This window comes from Lutra lutra, chromosome 17 (genome assembly GCF_902655055.1).
Source record: "Lutra lutra chromosome 17, mLutLut1.2, whole genome shotgun sequence".
NCBI lineage: Eukaryota > Metazoa > Chordata > Mammalia > Carnivora > Mustelidae > Lutra > Lutra lutra.
This window is the reverse complement of record NC_062294.1, coordinates 47,354,135-47,373,163: the sequence shown is the minus strand read 5'-3', so window position 1 is coordinate 47,373,163 and position 19,029 is coordinate 47,354,135. Positions and strand designations below refer to the sequence as shown.

At 52.8% G+C, this 19,029-nt stretch overlaps 1 protein-coding gene across 1 annotated transcript; it reads right to left on the bottom strand.

Annotated features, from left to right (window-relative positions):
• Nucleotides 1-4,725: 4,725 nt before the first annotated feature.
• On the bottom strand, nucleotides 4,726-15,568 carry LOC125089693 (cytochrome P450 2S1). Its single transcript, XM_047712070.1, is given in 11 exon segments — nucleotides 4,726-6,065; nucleotides 6,165-6,306; nucleotides 8,116-8,252; nucleotides 8,255-8,287; nucleotides 9,580-9,721; nucleotides 10,795-10,974; nucleotides 11,086-11,252; nucleotides 11,607-11,750; nucleotides 13,680-13,845; nucleotides 15,013-15,134; nucleotides 15,137-15,568. Coding segments are annotated over 11 exon segments (1,452 nt in total). The 5' UTR covers nucleotides 15,174-15,568; the 3' UTR covers nucleotides 4,726-5,883.
• Between the last annotated feature and the right edge of the window lie 3,461 nt (nucleotides 15,569-19,029).

The window sequence follows — 19,029 nt, the reverse complement described above, 5'->3', positions numbered from 1 at the left end:
TGATGCTGTCAAGGTCCATCCACGCTGTTGCAAATGGTGGGATCTTCCTTTTCATGGCAGAATAATACTTCATCATTTATGTGTATATATCACATTCTCCTTATCCATTTGTCTGCTGATGGCCACTGGGGTTGTTTCTGTTTTGGCTACTGGGAAGAATGCTGCCATGAACATGGGAGTGCAGATCTCTCTTTGATACACTGATTTTGTTTCCTTTGGATACATACCCAAAAGGAGGATCGCTGGGTCATATGGTAGTTCTATTTTTAATTTTTTGAGAAACTTCCACACTTTTTTCCATTATGGCTATACCAATTTTTCTTCCCACCAAAAGTGTGGGAGAGTTCCTGCTGTGGGGGAGGGGGTCTTTGAGCAGGGGAGAGACCTGGTTTGATTTGGTTTCAGAGGATCCCGCTAAGACCAGTAAGTGAAAGGTTGATGGGAAACTTTCCAACAGAGAGATCAGGACCTGGCCACAATTTACTGCCACATGATGGCGCGGGAAGAGACCTAGCACCCCCAGTGTGGACCTCTTGCCAGTCTGAGTCCAAATCTGATCTAATTCCCGCTTTATTATTTCTTTTCTAAAGATTGATTTTATTTATTTATTTATTTATTTATTTATCGGGGAGAGAGAGAGAGAGAGAGAGAGAGAGCGCAAAGCAGGAGGAGCTGCAGGCAGAGGGAGAAGCAGGCTTCCGGCTGAGCAAGGAGCCCCATGCGGGACTTGATCCTAGGTCCCCAGGATCTTGACCTGAGCTGAAGGCAGAGGCTTAAATGGCAGAGCCACCCAGGTGTCCCTAATTCCCACTTTACGGGGTATTCCTGGAAGGGAAAGACATCTTGAACGGCACCACAGAGATGGTGTCAGCCAAAGCCAGGATGTGAAAATTTGTACAGGGCAAAGTGACCTAGTTTCTCAAGAAACAAGTGGTGTACACAAGTTGAGGAACGGTTACAGATTTCAAAGACTAGAGAAGTACACGGGAAAGCATCCTGTGGTGAATTTTGGGCTCCTTGTTAGAACAAACCCAACTCCCAAGTATACTTTTAAGACTGTTAGGGAAACGTGAATATGGAGACCACAAATTTGGTAATAGTGAGTGGGGTGAAACGCATGTTCATTGGGTCTTTTAAAAAATTGAAAGGGGGAGGGGCACCTGGGTGGCTCAGTCTCTTAAACTTCCCACTTTTGATCTAGGCTCAGGTCATGGTCTCAGGATCCACTGGGGGCATGGTGATGGGCCTGCCAGAGAGTTCTCTCCCTCTCCCCCTGCCCCACCCATCCCATGCTCTTGTGCTCTCTCTCAAATAAATAAATCTTTCTTAAAAAATATTTTATTTGGGGCGCCTGGGTGGCTCAGTGGGTTAAAGCCTCTGCCTTTGGCTCAGGTCATGATCTCAGGGTTCTGGGATCGAGCCCCGCATCGGGCTCTCTGCTCAGCAGAGAACCTGCTTCCCCTCTCTCTCTGCCTGCCTCTCTGCCTGCTTGTCATCTCTGTCTATCAAATAAATAAATAAAATCTTTAAAAAATTTTTAAAAAATATTTATTTAATGCGGCACCTGGGTGGCTCAGTGGGTCAAGCCTCTGCCTTCCGCTCAGGTCATGATCTCAGGGTCCTGAGATCGAGCCCCACATCGGGCTCTCTGCTCAGCAGGGAGCCTGCTTCCCCCTCTCTCTCTGCCTGCCTCTCTACCTACTTATGATCTCTCTCTCTCCATCAAATAAATAAAATCTTTTAAAAAATATTTTATTTATTTATTTGACAGAGAAAGAGAGAACCAGCAGGGTCAGCAGGCAGAGGAAGAGGGAGAAGCAGGCTCTCTGCTGAGCAAGGAGCCTGATATGGGGCTTGATTCCAGGACACCGGGATCATGACCTGAGCCGAAGGCAGCCGTTTAACCCACTGAGCCACCAGGAGCCCCTCAAATAAATAAACCTTTTAAAAAAAATCTGAGGGGGGGGCCCTGGGTGGCTCAACGGGTTAAGCCTCTGTCTTTGGCTCGGGTCATGATCTCAGGGTCCTAGGGTGGAGCCCCACATGGGGCTCTCTGCTCAGCAGGGAGCTTACTCCCCCCACTCTGCCTACTTGTGATCTCTCTCTGTCAAATAAATAAATAAAATCTTAAAAAAAAAATTGAGGGGCGTCTGCGTGGCTCAGTCTGCTGAGAGTCTGCCTTCAGCTCACGTCATGATTGTAGGTCCTGGGATCAAGCCCCTCACCAGGCTCCCTGCTCAGTGGGGAGTCTGCTTCTCCTTCTGCCTCTTCTTCTTCTTCTCTCTCTCTCTCTCTCTGATGAATAAATAAATAAATAAAATCTTAAAAAAATAAAAAGAATTTAAAAAATTGAGAGGGGGAATTACTGCTTAATAAGTAAAGAGTCTTTTTGGGGGGATAATAACCATCTTTGAGGAGAACGGTGATGGTCACACAGATTCGTGTGTTTAACGCCATTGGCTTACACACTTAGGCATGGTTAAAATGATAGTTACATGTATCTTAGTGCACACACACAGAACTGAAGACCACACTCATTCTACATTTTCCCTTTCGGGTCTCATAATTCCTATGAAGCCCTCCTGAGTTTAGGTTTTTCTTTTCCTTGCTGCTGAAACGATCCTGACTCAATGCCAGCTTTCATACCAATGCAGCACACGGTCCATCCCTCCCTGAGGGAGTCTGATAGTATTTCTGGTTCCAGAATTCCCTCCGTGTGAATTTTAATGAATGAATGAATGAATGAATGAATTAACAGCTATCTCTACGGCCAGCATGGGGCTCCAACTCACAACCCCAAGATCAAGAGTCTCACCCTCCACCGACTGAGCCTGCCAGGCACCCTGCATGGAAACTCAGGTGCCTGGGTGGCTCAGTGGGTTAAGCTTCTGCTTTTGGCTCAGGTCATGATCTCAGGGTCCTGGGATCGAGCCCCACATCAGGCTCTCTGCTCAGCAGGGAGCCTGCTTCCCCCTCTCTCTCTGCCTGCCTCTCTGCCTACTTGTGATCTCTCTGTGTCAAATAAATAAATAAAATCTTTAAAAATAATAAACAAGGAAACTTGCAGCTAATGACAAATGCTTTGCTGAAATACCCAGAGAAGACGAACCAACGTCTGGCGTTCACTTTGAAACACCTAGACAGTGAGCTGGATTGGACAGGGGATGGCAGCATGCTCAGTGGCGGGGCAGACTGCCGGAGGGAGAGCCTGGGGGCTGTACCACGCAGGTATCCCTGTGTCATTCCCTCCAGCTTGCTGCATGTTGGAAAACTGTCAGAAGATGTTGGGGCCTGGGGAAATGTCCTTCACTATTAGAAAGGCATATTCAGTGATTTTCTGGAATTTGGTGTTTTTTAAAAAAATTGATTTATTTTTAGAGAGCGCCTGAGTGGGGGGAAGAGCAGAGGGAGAGGGACAAGCAGGCTCCGGGCTAACCTTGGAGTCCGATGTAGGGGGGGCTCTATCTCACGTCCCTGAGATCATAACCTGATCCAAAACTGAGAGTCGACCCTTAACTGACTGAACCACTCAGGTACCCTGGGATTTGCTTTAAAATAATAACGGTGGTGGGCACCTGGGTGGCTTAGTCCTTAAGTGACTACCTTAGGCTCAGGTCATGATGCTGGCCAGGGTCCTGGGATCGAGCCCCACATTGGGCTGGCTGCTCCTCTCCCTCTCCTACTCCCCCTGCTTGTATTCCCTCTCTCACTGTCTCTCTCTCTCTCTCTCTGTGTCAAATAAATAAATAAAATCTTTTAAATAAATAAATAAATAACATTAATAACAGGGGTGCCTGGCTGGCTCAGTCTGTGGAGCCTGTGACCCTTGATCTTGTGGTTTTGAATTTGATCCCCACGTTAGGTGGAAAGTTAACTTAAAAATAAAAGCTAAAAAAAAAAAAAGTCTTAAAAAAAATAAAATAATGGGGCACCTGGGTGGCTCAGTTGCTAAGCATCTGCCTTGGGGTCAGGTCATAATCCCAGGGTTCTGGGATCAAGCCCCGCATCAGGCTCCCTGCTCAGTGGAAAGCCTGCTTCTCCCCCTCCCACTCCCCCTGCTTGTGTTCCCTCTCTGGCTGTGTCTTTCTCTGTCAGATAAATAAATAAATAAAATCTTAAAAAAAATAATAAAACAAAAACAAAATAGTTGTAAGGGAGTGTTAGAAATAAAACTAGCAGAAAGTTGATGGCTATTGAATGAGGCTAGGGGATGGCATGGGGCTTTGCTCTACTATGCTCTCTACTTTTGTGCACTTGAAAACTTCCTTACTCGGTAATCAACAAATAAAAAAGTGTGTCTGCTTGCCTTGTGGAGGGAAGGCAGGAGGAAAAGAGCCTATGGAAGAGGCAGAGCTGGGTTAGGAATCGTGCTCCAGCAGCTTTCAGATTGGGGGAGTTCCCAGGGCCTGGATCAGGAGCGTCACCTGCAGGCTTTCCCTAGATGCAAGCCCCCGCCCCCTCCACACACCCCAAACCCGCAGCTCTGCCGACTACCTACCAGCTGCCTTCTCCCTGCCCACACCCCCTTCTCCAGATCAGCCTCACCGGAAGTAAGGCCCAAGACAGAGCCCCCCTCCCCCCACCTTCACATCTGGTACTGATGTCAACAGCCAGGGCGGGCGGGGGCCCTGTTTTTTAGCTCCCGCCCAGCCTCGAGGGAGGGGTGGACACCCCCATCCCCACCCCTTACTCACAATGACAGACACTGTCACAGGCACACCAGGCCCTGCCATGGGCCAGACCGGGGGCCAGAAATGAACTTTTATTGCAAAATGGGGACCTTCAAGTCACAAGGACGTCAGAGCTGGCCTTTGGCCCAACACAGGGAGCTGGAATCTGGCCCCTCCTTGGTCATCTAGCCCCTTCCACCAGGTCTAACTGGGACTTGGGAACAGGAGGTGGGTCAGGGTATTGTGCATGTGTCGGGGGGAGGGGGGGGCAGGCTGGGGAGGCCTTTAACAAGGTTACGTAAGTGGGAGGGGGGAGTGTTTCTCTGATTGGAGGGTCTTGTGTGTGTGTGTGTGTGTGTATGTGTGTGTATATGTGCGTTTGTCCAAGTTTACTTGGTTCCAGGGCTATGTGTGCAATTGCACGCTGGGTGTGTAGTTATATTTGGGAGGATTTGAGGATCAAGGTGCTTGGAAAGGGGTGTCTTTGAGGGCTGAAGGCCTGGAGGAAGCTGGGGATGTGCCCTCCCCCCTTCCCAGGAATGGTGTGTCTGGTGTCATGTGTGCGCTGGCTGTGTGGTTCAGTGGTTGGGGGAATGTGGATGGCGACGGTCACGTGCCTAGATCATGGCGTGGGTGCACGAGAGAAGGCACATCAGAGCTGAAGACGGGGACGGTCTCTCTGTGCATGGACAGGACCCAGGAAGGGGGGTGTTCACCTCTGTACCAGGCTCCCACAATTGCCAGGACGGGGGATGAAGAGGGCTTGTGGGCCCTGAACACCGTGGCTATGTCCGTGCCTTGTGAGGGGAGGGGCTGAACTCCAGCACCTGGGCTGTGAATCCAGGGGGGTTGTGTTTGGAAGAGAGGGTGTGTTATCTGGGGCGGTGATCATGATTCCAGACGAACTAAATCTATGTCTATAGAAAGCCTGTGTGGCAGAGTTGCCCCGTGGCCCTCATGGCCCTCGTGGCTGCGGTCTCAGTAGCCACCTGCGTGTCTCAGTAGCCACACGAGCGAGCGGAGTCCTGGGGATGTGTAGGCCAGATACCCCTGTGGCAGACTCTAGAACACCTATAGGTGTGTGTGTGTGTCTGCCTCGGGTGTAGAGTTGTGGCTCTGGAGACACAACCATGTTCACGCCCACCGCCATGAGGAGGCCCCCACCTCCCACAGTTCCCTCCCTCCTTCATCTGGTCCACACAGTGCGGGGAGGTTAGTGGGGCCGGACTTGCAGCTGGAAGGCTGGGGGGATGTTGAAAAGGCCACTGACAGCTGGCTGGAGGCTCAGGGTCCCCGGCAGGCACGGGCTGTCCAGGGAGAAGGCCTGCAGGAGGGTGGTGAAGAGGAGGAAGAGCTCCGCTCGCGCCAGGCCCTCCCCGAGGCAGACACACTTACCTGGAGGGAACAGGGAACGGGGAGATGGGACTGGGTCAGCCCTCCTCACACCCAGGCGTGGGGAACTGGCAGGGGAGCAGGGACCAGCCCTGCACGTACCTAAGAAGAAGGGCAAGAATGCCTCCTGCTTCTGGAACCGTCCATCCGCATCTAGGAATCGGTCTGGGTTGAATTCCTCTGGCTGTTCAAAGACCTCAGGATCACGCAGGACAGAGCCGAGGAGGGGGAAGACCTCAGTGCCCTGCGGGGAAGCAATCATCAAATTACAAATAACCTTCCCCATCCAGGTTTGATGATTCTCTAGTGCCCAAAGCACAAGGGCAGAATATTTCAAGGGCTTATTACCGGCCAGACACGTTCTTAAGCATCTCATATATACTCTCTCTCTTATGCAACAGCAACATGCACCTTGTGCCCTCTCACACACACACTCAAACATACACTCAAACTCACTAAATCTTTTTAACAAGTCTAAAAGTAATTTCTAACATGATTTCCATTTGAAAGGCGGGAAAACTGAGGTCCCCCGAACTTACGCAACTTGCCCAGCGTAGCATCTGGACATGGGAGGGCTAGTTCTTTTTACACTGTGTTTTTAAATTGTGTTGTGATTCATCTATGGTTGTCCTAAGCTGCCTGGCCTGGGTCCAGCTCTTTCCCACTGGGCTCTTTCAGAGGTAGAGCCAAGGGCGGGTAGGTGACTGCTGTCTGTGAGGGCTCCCCAGCGCAGGTCCCCGAGTGAGTAGGATCCCAGGGCTGTGCAGTGGAGATGTGAGGGAGAGGGACCTCATTTACCAGGGACTATGGCTAGCGGGGCTGAGCCGGGAAGGGGAGGGGGGCTCCAGGAGAAGACAGGGTCATGCTACTACGGCTGTCAAAACAAGGCAGACAGCTATGGCTAGAGCAGACGCCCTGGGTGTAAATTCTGCCACTACCACTGTAGGCTGGGTGACCCCAGCAAGTCTTCTCAGCCTTCAAGGCGTTTCCTAATCTGTAAAATGGGCATGATAATGGTGTAGGATTGCTCCAAAGATTCAACAAGGTACTAAGTCCATGAAGCATTTAGAATAATCCCTGGCGGAGAGCAAATGCTCAGTCATTGATGCCTGGGGTTCCGTAATCATGATCAAGAGTGGCCATAGTCGGGGCGCCTGAGTGGCTCAGTGGGTTAAGCCGCTGCCTTCAGCTCAGGTCATGATCTCAGGGTCCTGGGATCGAGTCCAGGATCAGGCTCTCTGCTCAGCAGTGAGCCTGCTTCCTTCTCTCTCTCTCTCTCTTTCTGCCTGCCTGCCTCTCCATCTACTTGTGATCTCTCTCTGTCAAATAAATAAATAAATAAATAAATCTTTAAAAAAAAAGAATGGCCATAGTCATTGGGTTAGCCATGGCTGCTGCTGCCCGGAACGGGGCACCCGGGGGAACCCCCAGGTCCTGGCACCAAGAGTGGAGCTGGTGTTTTGCAAGCATTATCCCACAGGTTCCTTGAGATCCCAAGTTAATACTATTACTGTTCCTGATTTAGAAGAGGGGTAGAGGCAGATTCATGGGCTGAAGTGATTTGCTCCAGGTCCCAGTGAGAAAACACCAGGACCGGATCATAACCGCTACACGCTCAAGGAGGGAGCAGTAAGGCTCCTGGGGTTTCCAGGCGGACATCGCCCCCTGGTGGTGCTTATGATGAGTTGTTCTCTAACAGATGGCAGAAGCTGCTGGGGAGAGGGCGGAGGGGGAGAGGAGAGGGAAGGAAGGGGAGAGACTCATTTCATTGTGAGACTCCTTCCGCCCTCAGTTCTCAAATTGTTCTCAAATTCCAGCCACCTTGGAAGGAGGTAGAAGTAGGCTATCCGCTGGATAGATGGGGAAACTGAGGCCCAGAGACAGTCAAAGGCGGGAGAAAGGCACACAGAAAGACAGAGGGACAGAGTTGCAGAGAAGAGGAAGATGGTCATTGAGGAGAGATAGAGACCAATAATCAGAATAAGTCAGACACACAGCCACAGAGAGGCGGCAGTGGAGACGGACTCGGGGAGTGGCCGAGGGGCAGGCCCACCTGGGGCAGGGTGTACCCTCGGAAGCAGGTGGTCCTTGTGAGGGCACGGGGCACTCCCATGGGCACCAGAGCCAGCAGCCACTGCGCCTCATGCAAAACGGCATTGGTATAGGGGAGGCGGGCTTGGTCCCCGAGGCCCCCAGCTCCCGGATCAGCTCCTCCCTCACACGCTCTGCACTCAGGAAGAGGGGGACAGGAGGTCAGAGGTGGGGTTGGGCCCTGTGACTCTACCCTGGGAATCCCCATCCTACTGTGGCAGCAGGTGGGGGGAGGCTGGTCGGTAGGGAGGAGGAGTCCCCCAGGCTTCGCTGAGACTAGGTCCCTAACATCCTGTGTGTGCTGGGCACAGGGTCTCCTTTCTTAACTCCCACAGCAATCCTGTGAGGTGGGTACCATTATCCGTCCCCATCTCCCAGATGAGGAAACTGAGGCCCAGAGAGCTGAAGTCAGAGCGGACTCCATTCCCCAGAGGCCACCAGACCCGAAGCCCCATCTTCCAGGTCAGCCCACCCCGCTGGCTTGACAGCCTTTACTGCAGCTGCCTGACCCCCAAATCCTGGGCTTCCCTGGAGCTCACGTCTGGGCCAGGTACCCTCCTATACTAACCCAGCTTCACGTCCTGCCTGGGCCCTGATGACCCCAGCTTTTTTTTTTTTTTTTTTTAAGTAATCTTTACACTCAATGTGGGGCTCAAAGTCACAACCCCGAGATCAGGAGTCACCTGCTCTACCCACGGAGCCAGCCAGGTGCCTCCCACCTTTAAGAAAACTCTTTACGCCCAACATGCTGCTTGAACTCAGGACCCCAAGAGCAAGGAGCCCAGTTTGTTTTTTATCTCCAGTCCTGAATTAGATGTCTTGTGGCCTCCTGGATGTCTCCCGGCAGGTGGCCCCAGGCTCCTCACGCTTGTCCCATACTGGCCTCAGTGTCTCCCCTGAAACAGTTCCTCATTCCTTCTGTCCTCATCTCAGGGCAGTCCCATGGTCCCCCCCCGTCCCCCAGCCCCCTGGGCCTCCCAGGTCATGTTCTACTTGCCCACCTGGCCCCTCTTCCCTCCCCACAGCTTGGCCTAGGACTGTCCTCTCCTGCCCAGGTCCTGTCCCGTCCTCCTGGCATCCTCTTGCACACCTTACCTCTTTCAGCCCCAAGGATTTTTCTAAAATGCTAATTTGACCCTGCCCTCCCCTGCTCAGCATCCTTCCATGGCTCCCTATTGCTCAGGATTAGGCCTACAAGGTACCACCAAGGCGACAAGGCCCTGAGAGGTCTCCTGCCCCATTTCTCACTTCACTGAGCCTCTCACTGCCTCCGGCAGCCTCCCCAGCTTCTCGCCCTTCAGGCACCCCTGATGCCGGGCTCATTCTCACTTCCAGGCCCCGGCTCAGGCTGTCCATTTTCCTGAATGTTCTTCCTCTGGAGCCCTCACTTCCAGCCCCAGGGCTGGCTGGCACAGAAGCCTCCTACCTTGGACCCGAGGGTACTTCAGCAGAAGCAAGAGGGTATAGCGGACCGTGGTGCTGACCGTGACCGTCCTGGCGAACAGCAGATAAATGACTGTCATCAGCAAGTTCTTGTCAGTCAGTTCTGTGCTTGGGTCATGCTCCTCCTAGGAGAAACCAGGCAGAGGGGCTCAGAGAACTCAGGCTGCGGGCGATAAGAGAGGCCCCGCACAGCCACGCCAGCAAGTTCAAGCTTTGTCAGGGGGGCTTGTATAAATGTTTAGGTGAGTGGGGAAGTGGACTCTTGATATTAGTTCTTTTTGGTTGTGCTGGGTTTGAAAATGAAAGAGTGCGGCCACTCTAAAAAAACAAACAGAATGACATGTGGTTAGGATGTGGAGAAGCGGGGACCCTGTCACCATTAGTGGGGCGGTCATAGGGCGCAGCTGCCATGGGGAATGGTATCAGGTCCCTTAAAAAATTAAAATAGAATTACCGTATGATCTAGCAATTCCCTTTCTGGGCGCGTACCCCAACAAGTGAGAAGCAAGGTCTCGAAGGGGTATCATGCACCCACGTTCCCAGCAGTGCTATTCGCAATGGCCAAACGGGGTAGGCACCCCAAGGGTCCACTGATGGATGAATAGATAAGCCAAATGTGGTCTATCCATGTAGGGGAATAAGGATTCAGCCTTAAAAAGGAAGGAGATGGGACGCCTGGGTGGCTCAGTTGGTTGGATGACTGCCTTCGGTTCAGGTCATGATCCCGGAGTCCCGGGATCGAGTCCCGCATCAGGCTCCCAGCTCCATGGGGAGTCTGCTTCTCCCTCTGACCTTCTCCTTGCTCATGCTCTCTCTCACTGTCTCTCTCTCAAATAAATAAATAAAATCTTAAAAAAAAAAAAAAGGAAGGAGATGCCGTCACGGGCTATGACATAGATGGCCCTCCAGGATATCACGCTAAGTGAAATAAGCCAGTTGCAAAAGGGCTAAATACTGTGGGATTCCATTTCTGTGGGGTCCCAAGCATAAGAAAACTCAGAGATGGAAAGGTGGTTGCCAGGGGCTGGGGAGCAGGCCCAGGGAGCTGTTGTTTAACAAGTCAAGAGTTTCAGTTTGAGAAGAAAAAGTTCTGGAGACTGTCTACACAGCAGACAGATTTCCAGCTATACCTGAGTAGGGGCTGGCCAGGCCACCAGCCCTGTTCGGGGGGGGTGCCCTGACCCTGACCTTCCCCTACCTTTGCCATCTTTAGCAGGAATGCATCTACCACATCGCACGGTGGGGCTGAGCTGTCCAGGCTCTCCTTGTGTCGCTGCACCTGCTGGACGGCGAAGGTGGCCAGCATGCTCAGGTGGCCCAGGAGCTGTGTGTGGGGGCCCGGTAGGCACTTCAGGAGCCAGGAGAACATCTCATAGGTCTGCGGGGGGAAGGGCAGCTGTTCCCACGGGGCCTGGCCTTGCACCAGTGTGGAGGGGTGCTCCGGCGGTTCCCTGGAAAAGGTGGCTGGAGAGGGGTCCTGCCCACTTACCTGGCCCCACCGGGAGCTGACCCCCAGCAAGGTGCCACCAGCTGCCCGGACCAGGGCCTGGAAATCCTCGTCCTCGTAGGGGAAGCGGAGGCCGAAGGTGAGGGAGCAGATGATGTTGGAAGTGGCCTGAGCCAGCAGTAGGGAGGGGTCAAATGGCCGTCCTGCGGGGGAGAGGGCAGTGGGGGAGGGCTGTGCTGGAGAGGAGGCCAGCCTCTACCAGAAGGAGACAGGCATCGAGAGAGACAGATGGGGAAAGAAAGATAGAGAAACAGACAGGAAAGGGACAGACGGATAGAGAGAAGGGAGAGACAGAGAAACAGACATGGAAAGAGAGACAGACTGGGAAAGACTTGGCAAAAGATAGATGTGCAGAGAAGAGGACAGAGACGGAAGGTGGAGGAGGAGTCAGAGGTGGCAGTGAACAAAGCCCTCAGCCCAGCCCTGGACCCGGACCCCCCGCTCCCCGCCCACCACTCAGGCATGCCTGCAGGGGCCCCGAGGCTCACTCCTCCCTGCTGACCTTCCATGGAATGCCTCCACCAGACACTGGGCCTCCGCCTGGATCAGCTCCTCACCTTCTCGATTCCCCATGCCCAGGTCCCGCAGGGCCAGCATGGTACATCTCCGCAGCTGTCGCCACTGCTCCCCATTGGAAAAGAAAACCCCTATGCAGAAGGCTAGACTCAAGGAGGGACCGGCCCCTCTTTCCATTCCCCAGGACTGCTTCCTCCTTCCCAGTGAGGTGTCTGGAGGCTGATTCTGCAGGCCCTGTCCTGAGTCCATTCCAGCCTAGCCCAGGGTTAAGGATTCAGTAGGTGCTCCATAAATGTCTAACCTTGGGGCAGAGGGTGATATTCTCCCGAGGAGCTGGTCGCTGGGATTATCCAGGCTCCCTGGGTTCTGTGATGAACCTGGATGAGTGAAGACTTCTTCTTCCCTTCCTCCCTTGCTCCCTCTCTCCCTTCTTTCCTTCCGTCCTTCCTGCCCTCCTCTCTCCCTCCCTCTCTCCTTCCAAACATTTACGAGTGCTATTGGGTTCGCTGCCCCATGTCATTTGGAAGCTGAACCAGGAGAGAGGGGAATGGAACTGACATTTTCCTCCTTTAGCTAAGAGTCTGCTCTGGACAAAACCTTGCTTCTCTGAGCTCAGGGTCTCATATGTACAATGCTAGCCCCTAGAGGCCTCCTAGAAGTCTCCTCCAGGGTGTCCCCAGCCCACCCTCCCACTGTGTCCCAAACTGGCCTCAGAACCTCTCCCGTTCCTGTCTCAGTCCACTGTTCTGTGCACCCCCCAAACCCCGCCCTGCTCCTGGCCAGAGCCCTGGCTGCCTCTTCCAACCACACCCTCCCTTCCGCATTCCCCCAGCCCCAGAACAGCATAGTCCCCAGCCTGGGCTCCTGCACAGTGACCCAAGGATCCTTCTAGCTCTGACTTATGTCTTCCCTGCTTCCATCTATAGCCTCCAGAAAATCCCAAAGCTGAGCACTCTGCTGTGACTCAGGCCCTGTGTGACCCACTTCTCCAGCTTTGTTACTCATCCTGTTACAATTACATTGGTTTTCTCTCACTTCCTCAGTGGTGTCAGGATCCCCCCTCAAGGGCCTCTGCCCCTACTGCTCCCTCTGCCTGGATCACTCACCTCTCTATCCTCACTGAACTAACTGCATTCATCCTCATATCTCACTGCAGTTGTCATCTCCTCCAAGAAGCCTTCCTTGATTTCTCCCAGTCTCTCTCTCCTCCCCCGACCTGGACCAGTACAGTTCTCCTGTGTCCTGATCTTAGAGCTATACCTTTTATTTTAGAATTCTATTCCCTCCATCCAGTCCCATGACATGCCCACCTCTCCTACATGTAGGATGACAGGACACCACATCTGTCTTGGTCACCTCTGTGTCCCCAGTAATAACTATGGGGCCAGGCATGATAAAAATTTGTCAGCTGAATGAATGAATGCTTCTTCTCTCCCCTCCATGCCTTTTTTTTTTTTTTTTTTTTACTCTTCTGCCTGGAACACCCTTCCTGCTCATCCTAGGAGTTGGCACCCAGGCAACCAGTCTTTCAAGACTTCCCGGACATCTCCCACCAAACAGGCTGGGTCAGACAACTTCTCTGGTCCCCGCAGTTCAGGGCTTCCCTTAGCCTGGCCCTGACCCCTCTGCCTTCTCCATCCTAGCCTGGCGACAGGTCCTTCTCTGCACTGGCCAACAAGCTCAGGGTCACAGCGGTGTCCCGACAGCGCCCCCAACACCAGCCTTCTACTTTCAGGCTTAGCAGAGACTAGTTTCTACACATTAAGTGGTCCCAGTGCCTAGAACACTCTCCGGGTCCCTCCCAGTCCTGGGGGCTTCACCTGGAGCAGTGAGAACCCTGCAACATTTCACCCAGGTCACATTCAATCCTCAGGATGATCTAGGTAATAAGCACTATTAGCACCCCATTTGATGGGTGATGGATGAGGAAAATGGGCTCAGAGACACCAAACTATGCGCAAAAGTCACATGGTAAGTGGTGGCAGGCTCTGAGCCTCTGATCGAGGGAGCCCACAGTCCCCAGCTCTGCTCATGACTCACCAGCTCTGCTCATGACTCACCGTGTCCGTCAAAGGTCCCGTCCAGTGTCGCCAACATGCCTCGCCCACCGAACTCCTCAGTCTGACCTTCCAGGGCCTCCTGCACGGCCTCGTGCCCCACCAGGACCACCACACGCCGCCAGGGTCCCAGGTACACGGTGAACACGGGTCCATACTTCTTACTCAGCTGGGGGCAGGGAGGGAGAAGGGGCGGCCGCCATGGGGCAAGCTGTGGCGTTTCGGTGGAGGTGTCCCCATCATGGCCCTGTCACCAGGTGAAGCTCCTAAGAGGAACCCCTTCCCCCGCCCCCAGACAGAAATAACCCCCTTGGGAGGTTCAGTTCTCTTTTTGTACCAGGCTCCCAGTTCCCCTCCCCATAGAGTTCCCAACCCCTTACCTCCTACAGAGCCCCAAGTGCAGACCCTGGGACAACCCAGAACCACCCCTCTCCCCAGACTCAGAAACACGGCAGCAAAATTGGGCAGTTGAGACTCTGGCCTCTCCCCATTCCTCAGCCCCACCCCTCCTGCTCCACCCCCAAACTAGCCACACTTTTCTATCATTTTGCTAAACCCTCAAGTTCTGGCTGAGGGTGGATTCTGCTGGGCACGTGCCCCATCTTTCCCCAAGACCCCCGTCCTCCTTCCCGTGTCCTGAAGTCCCTCAGACTCCTTTTGACAGAGAACCTCTGGCCTCTTCCTCCTCCTTAACCCAAAGGTTAGAAAGGCCTCAGCCTTCCTTCCTGTCCTCCTTCCCTGCCGCCACGGGGACTTCCACCTCCCTCCTAGCTCAGCACCACACAACCGGGATTCTCAGCAGACACAGATCTGGAACCCTCCAGCCAAGCCTCCCCCTCCTGCCAGCGACCCCTCCCCCTTTTCTTCTCTGTCCCTCCCCAGCTGCCTCTCTCCCAGGGATAAACCCGCCAGCATCCCAGTAGCAAAAGGGCTCCTGCCTCTGGCTTGAATCCCCTGCTTCTATCACCTTCCCAGGATTCTGTGGCCCCCACCACCCCCTGGCCGGGAACCCTGCCACTGGATCCTGCCTCCTTCCCTGATCTCATCCTCTCCAGGATTCTGCGGGCAGACGTCTCTGCCCTTCCTAGCGGGGTTCAGCTCACCAGGGTCCTCTCTCCCCAGCACCGCCCCCCCCACTGGACCTTCTCAGCTCTGGAGCCCTGCTCCTGCCCCACCCCAGAACCCCCCAGCCCCTCTGCCCTTGCACCCTTGGCCTGCCTCCTCTAGGATACCCCAGGGCCTCTCTGCCCTTGGTGCTCCGCTGTCTCTCCTTGCGCACCCCCTCTCCTGGCCCTGGCTCCCCTGCCCCAACCGGGGCGTCCCAGCGGACGCTCACCCGCAAGAGCCCCGGGTACAGCGCCCCGGGCCGGAGCTGCAGGAGGTTCCCCAGCAGCGGCAGCAGCGTGGGCCCGGGGGGCAGGTGGCCTCGGGTTCCGGGCAGCGCCAGCGTCAGCACACCAGCACCAGCAGCAGCGCCCAGGTGCTGGGCGTCTCCATCGCGGCAGGTCGGCTCCTTCGGCAGGTTCCCAGACGCTCCAAGCGGGGGGCCGGTCGGGGGCGGGAGCCGGGCGGCTCCTTCCGGGCGAAATCTGGCGGAGTGGGGCGGGGCACTGAGCCTTGCCTGCTAACGACAGGCGGGATTCTCTCCCCCGCGGCCGGATTTCTTTCTTCCAGACCACCGCGGCTGCTGGCTGTGGGGACCGGCTCTTGCGAGGCTGTCTACCAGGTCACCCAGGTTCGGGGGGGTGGGGGGGCGGAGACAGCGTCCGGGGCCCCAGGTAGGGCGTGGGCACACTGGAGGAAACTGGAAGCCGGAGACTTTGCCTCCAGGAGGCCACACCCCGTGCCTGGAGCGGTGACCCCATGCCGCCCTCCCCAGCTCCCACCTCCCTGCGAACGGGTGTGAGTTCGCGTGTGCGTGTGCGCGTCTTGGAGCCAGTTTCCTCCAGCATCCTTCGTCTTCACCATGAGGTTAAATCTGAAGTTCGGGAAGATAAATCGGTTGGCTCCAGGCCACGCAGCTAACAAGCGGCAGAGCTGGGATTTGAACTCAGGCCATGGGAAATGATTAATTGAATCATTCCTTCACTTAGCAGTTTCCTATAGTGGTTGGGAACATGATGTCTGAAGCCAGACTGCTTGAGTTCACGGCCTAGCTTTTGGGTGCCCATTAACTCTTGTAAAAAGGGGAGAGTTTTCAAGATTAATGGGTTCATGGGCAAACAACTTCAAACGGGGCCAGATGCACAGATAACGATGGTATGTTAGCTAATATTATTATATGTTAGCTAATATTCTCTCAACTAATTGTTATTGAGGTCCGACTATAAACAAGACTGTCTAGACCTGGAGACACAGGTCTGAGTAAGAGAGAAGGGGCCCTACCTTCCCAGAGCTCATATTGACATGCAAATGAAGTCATAAAATAAGATAATTTCAAGTTGTTGAAAGGTTTGCCCGGACAATGAGCTCCTTGAGGAAGACAGTTACAATGTCAGGTCCATGCTGTTCCTTTCAAAGCTGTAGCCCAGGGTCTAGAGCAGTGCCTGGCACACAGTAGGTGCTCAATAAGTATTTGATGCATCAGAAGGTTGAACAGAGATGAAGTCAGCGGGGAGGTATGCAGTGACCTGGAAAGCAATCAGCATCTATTTCTTGCAAAAGGAAGCAGGTGCGGGAGTTTTCAGCAGAATAGTTACTCAGTTTCCTTTGTACTTTCCTTAAACATTTTATCATGAAAACTTTCAAACATACAGTAGACACCTGTATTTTCACCCCCGTAGATGCCACCAATACCATGTTACTATCCTTGCTATGTTGCATACCTTTCATCTTGCCACATCCATCCATCGTCTTATTATTATTATTTTGGATGCATCTTAGACATTTGCAGACACCAGGACATTTCACTTCTAAACACAACAACATCCATCATTTGCTGGAGTTCAGTATTTACTTACAGGACATTTCCCCCACCCCAGGTAAATTTACACACGGTGAAATGCACACATCTTGGGCACATTTAAGATGCAGGGGTGCCTCTTTAAAAAAAAAAAAAAGATGCAGGGGTGCCTGGGTGGCTCAGTCGTTAAGCATCTGCCTTTAGCTCAGGTCATGATCCCAGAGCCCCACATCGAGCCCCACATCGGGCTCCGTGCTCCGCGGGAAGCCTGCTTCTCCCTCTCCCACTCCCCCTGCTTGTGTTCCTTCTCTTGCTGTGTCTCTCCCTGTCAAATTAATAAAATCTTAAAAAAAAAAAAAGATGCATTTCAACAACTGCCTACCATCTTTCCAAAAACCGCCCCATGCCCCTTTTCAGTCAAACCTCCCCTCCTTGTCTCAGGCATTGATCACTGCCTGCCCCCTCCCAGATTAGTTTTCTCTTTGCATTTATTAATTTTTCAAGATTTTATTTATTTATCTGTCAGAGAGAGAGAGAGCGAGCAAGCAAGAGAGAGAGTGCACGAGCGTGGGTGGGGGCAGCAGGCAGAGGGGGAAGCAGGCTCCCCACTAAGCAAGGAGCCTGATGCAGGACTCGATCCCAGGACTCTGGGATCATGAACTGAGTCGAAGTTCCGACTGAGCCACCCATGCGTCCCTTCTCTTTGCATTTAAAGACATCTTTTTTTCTACCCTCTGGTGAATGAATTTTGGGTGACTGGAGAGCAGGTGAACTGGGGAGCAAGTGATGAAGAAAAAGCCAAGAACCTAGGGTAAGCAAGGTCCAGGCTAGTGATGCCCACGGCTGGGAGCTGGGTGGGTGGCAGTGGGGAGACAGAAAGAAATGGATAAATTTGGGATGTCTACGGAGGTAGTGCCTGCCGGATTTGCTACAAATAGGGTGTGACAGCAAAGGAAGGAATCAAGGTCAACGTCAAATCCGAACAGTTCTGGTGTCAGGTAAGGAGAGATTTTCGGCTACAAGACTATTACAGGAGAGAGAAGAGACTATTGCGTAAGACAGGAAACAAGACCAGAATCTGATAACTCAGAAGGATGTTTTTTAGTAAAACAATTTTTTTTTTTTAAACCCCTACTCCTAGATTTGTTGCCCTGGGCAAGAAGAAAGATGGTGATGCCTTTTCCAGAGGCCAGAAAGGCAATTAGGGAACCTGTGGGAACCAAAGGTGGGAAGCTGATGGAGTAGGTTTTGTGGGAGGTCAGGGAATCAGGAATTCTCACTTGGTTTCATTAAGTTTGAGATGCCTGTTGGCTGTCCCAGGACTAAAGCCCCATTGGTTGGTTGGTTGGGACCAGATGAAGCTTTTTTGGGACCGGGAGGTCCCAAAACCAGCCTTCATCTGGTTGGTTTTGGGACTTCCTGGAACTCTCCAGAATAAGACAAAGGAAGAACTAAGAACTGGCATCTACTTTGTGGCAACAAAATGTAGACCAGCCTCCACACCGCCTCTTCCTGGGTTTCGGGGCACACCCCTTGGATGCTGGAGCCTAGAATCGACTAAAGGAGAGGGCAGGAAACATTGTGGCCATGTTTTGAGGGACATAGCTCTGGGCTAGGAGAGAAATGAGAAGACTGCAAAGGTTCTAGGAATCTAATGTTATAAGATGACTTTGATTACAAATGTTAACCTTAAAAGTAAAACTACCAATTATTTTACTAGGAAAATATGGGTTTCTTTGGAAACAGCGATTAATTGTAGTACAGGGAAAACAGGCTACCGCAAAACCATAGATAGGCACACCCAGGGAACACAGCTGAGATATGCTTGTTTATAGAGGAAGGGTGAGGGCTTTGGGAAGGGTGTTTAAAGAAAAAGTCCATAGGAACAAACTGGGAGTTGGAAGTAGAGAGGTTTCTCACTGGCTGGTTGTGACTGTCCACTGGCTGGACTAATGAGGTGGTGGGGGGTGGGGCAAGCCTTCCTTTTTCCCTCCGGTATAAAAAAGTAGTATCCATGGCCAGGTTCTTCTCTTTCTTTTGGGTTTGTAGTTGACTTTGAGTGGTAAGGCTTGCAAGCTCTCCCTGTCCAACCTCCCGACTCCATTTCAATGAGGTTTCCCTTTATTCGCTTTTTACACTAGATCCTCTAGATAAGAAAACTAACCAGTCCCCAAGATTCTAAAGGTTCCAAGACAAGACTTTTAATCACTACCTTGCTAATAAAATTCAAGCCTCGATTGGTGGCCTCCAACGTCCTTCAGAACCTGTCCCCTGGCAACTGAGTTTGACATCATCATGGCCCACTCTGTTCTCTGCCCATGAAACTCCACTCACACTGGCCTTCTTTCAGTTTCTTGAACAGCAAAATCAGCCTCTGGGCTTTTGCACTAGCTCTCTGTCTGAAATGTTTGGCCTGGAGATTGAGGTTGGCTCATATTCTGTTCCCAGCTG